The sequence below is a fragment of the Chrysochloris asiatica genome, unplaced genomic scaffold, assembly GCF_000296735.1.
Source record: "Chrysochloris asiatica unplaced genomic scaffold, ChrAsi1.0 scaffold00009, whole genome shotgun sequence".
NCBI lineage: Eukaryota > Metazoa > Chordata > Mammalia > Afrosoricida > Chrysochloridae > Chrysochloris > Chrysochloris asiatica.
The window spans coordinates 1,473,163-1,475,936 of NW_006408527.1; the positions used below are offsets into that span (position 1 = coordinate 1,473,163).

Here is a 2,774-nt window from a genome sequence, read left to right on the forward strand (position 1 = left end):
AAATGTGGCAAGACTCCTGCTTTACAAATGATTCTGGTAAATAGACAGGTAAACTAAAAAACAAAAATTCCAAAAACATCAAGAAGTTATTTTAGCTCCTTTATTCCTGGTAATTCTGTTAAAAAGATATTAAATGAAGTCCAATTTTGACTTGGAAAGTTTTGATGTAAAAACTAATTTATTTGAAAGCTAACAAAGTTCAACTTTCATCTAAATTTAACAAGACTACTATTCATTTTGGTGAGTTTTCACAAGCTATACTCTTGACCTGAAGAATCACTTTTTTTATGTCGCGGAGATGGAGTGGTCTTTGTAGGAGACGGGGACGCAGTACCAGGTGAATCAGTCCCTCCATCAGAAGTACTTGGTGATGATGCCAGATAGGGAACTTTCTTTCTTCCCAGGAATCCTCCCCCTTCAAATCCTCCTTTCTTCCTTAACTCTACTTTATTTTCATTTTCATCTTCCGATGACCTTTTCTTGGATTCTGGAAAACCTTCAGCTATTTTCTGAGCTTCCAATCCACTATCTGCTTCTCTCAAACTTTTTATTTCTGCTCCAGGAGATTTTCTCTCAGATAGATTACATTCCCCTGTTGCCCGCTTCATTTCCACTTGTATTGGACCCAAGTTACCATGTTCAGGGACAGCTCGCTCTACATTTCTGTTGGAATTCATAGTCTGGAAGTCCCTATAGCTGTGAAAGCTCTCAGTCCTCCTGGCCCTGGCTAACAGAGGACTCTCCCTGTAAGGCCTCACAGAACCATATGTAGCTGCTTCGTGGATAGTGTCATGGTGCTGAAGCTGAAGGCTGAAATAGATTTTTAAAAAATTGTAAGTCAGTTTTCATTCTGGGATTTTTTCAGGGGAATGTCTCATCTATTAAACCACCAATACAAACAACATTGTATATGTACAAAGTATATTATATCCATATTTCTGTAACATTTATTATTTATTGCAGTCGAGTAAGTTCTGACTCTAGACCTCTATACATTGGGTTTCCAAAGAGAGGCTGGTGGGTTTGAACCACTGACCTTGTGGTTAGCAGTACAGTGCCTATCCTGTAGTACCATAGCAGGACTCCATGTATTATATATAAATATATAACACATATAAAATCATCAATGTAGAAGATACCACACACATATTCACAGTAAAGCTGGATTTTTAAACTGCTGAAAAGCTGGGAAGAATCTTTGAACCCAATGTAGAATCATTATGACTCAATGTTTCGAAGATCCTGCCAGCGTCATAGCTAAAAAAAAGACATACTAACTCATTTATTTAAAGAAGTACATAATGCCTAAATGTAAGCTCAGGCAAGATCATACAAACATGTGTATTAATACGTCCCTGAGGCAAAAGGAAGAAAGCTCTAAGTACTATACTCAAGGTGACATGTGTTTTTTCCTAATTTCCTGAGTGAAATCTGGATCACAGAATAGGCATTCAAATTAGCAACAATTTGCAAAAAAGTTAAAAGGCAAAAAATATTTTCTGCAACAAGAACCACAAATATGCATGAGAAATCATGTACTTGAGAAATCTAGCAAAATTCTAAAAACTAACAAAATAAACTCTGAATTGAAAATGTCCCTCAATTAGTAAGACTTTCAAGGAAAATGATGCATTTATAATGTTTCTGCCACATTTTCCAAAAGCAACCAATCATTGACCTTGTGATCTCACACTAACACTGTATGCTTTAAGCTATTTAACCTACCTAGAATTTGATTCCCGCAACCGGCTATGCTGAACCACAGACGTTGCTGGACTGATGTTAGGAGTAGCACAGCGCGAGCTGCTCAGATCACACTGATCCAGTAATTTCAGTAGCTCTTCCTCAGTTGGACCACCTACATCTTAGGAAAGCAAGCACTCATTAACTCACTCATGCCAAAAGCGTATCCTGTGACAAACACCCTTGTGTGAGTGGCAACCTACCTTTATCTTCACTTTTGTTAACCATGTCCATGGCCGTGGTCAGATCCCACATTTGAATGCTGCCGTTCGTGTGGCCTGTGAACAAATAGCGCCGAGGCCTAGAGCCCATTCTACTGGATCCCTCACACTCTCTGACCGTAAATGAGGAGATTGTAGTCCAGTCAACAGCTTGGATCTCACATATTCTGCAAAAAGACAACGTCCAGTTATAAACCATGAAGAACAAGTAATATTTTCTATTTTGGATTTCTTACTAATTCATTTACAAAGTTACAGTTGAATACTCCAAATACTGTAAACTGAGATTTAAACACATCAAAAGCAGGTAAAGAGGAAATAAAACTCCAAATTTGTTTCTTTGGGCCTCGGTAAAAGGTTCTTAAAATTCAGTGTACTACTAAAGAACTGAAATTAGACAACTAATTTAAGTCAGCCGTGAAAGCAAAGTAGGAAGAGCCTTGGTAGAGCAATTCTTTAAAATGAAGTTTGAAACCAAAACGGAAGACCGAAATGAAGCAAAAAGACACCATACTAGAACCTATCTTAGAAAGAATTTAAAATTTATATGAAATTTTCAAAACACGAAACCAGAAAAATATACATAGCTATATGGAGTTAGCCTAAATTGTATTCTCCATTAGGAAAATAATCTTAACTTTTCAAACTGTTTTGTAGGTATTTCACATGACTTTAACAAAAAAGAAATTGAGCAAGTACAATTATTATTAGGCAAATGAGGAAATCAAGGGACACTACTGGCAAATATAATTTTCCCTAAGTGATACAAAGACTAATGCAATTGTACTTGATGGATTTTTTTTTTTTTTT

General features: G+C 36.6%; 1 protein-coding gene across 1 annotated transcript in view; it reads right to left on the reverse strand.

The window, feature by feature from the left end:
* Positions 1 to 248: 248 nt before the first annotated feature.
* KCTD3 (potassium channel tetramerization domain containing 3) overlaps positions 249 to 2,774 on the reverse strand; it is a 71,029-nt gene continuing 68,503 nt past the window's right edge. Inside the window, exons 16-18 of the mRNA XM_006834003.1 lie at positions 1,947 to 2,131; positions 1,726 to 1,864; positions 249 to 810 (exon numbers count right to left, since the gene is read on the reverse strand). Of these exons, the coding sequence (XP_006834066.1) occupies positions 249 to 810; positions 1,726 to 1,864; positions 1,947 to 2,131 (886 nt within the window). The remainder of the gene's footprint in view (positions 811 to 1,725; positions 1,865 to 1,946; positions 2,132 to 2,774) is intronic.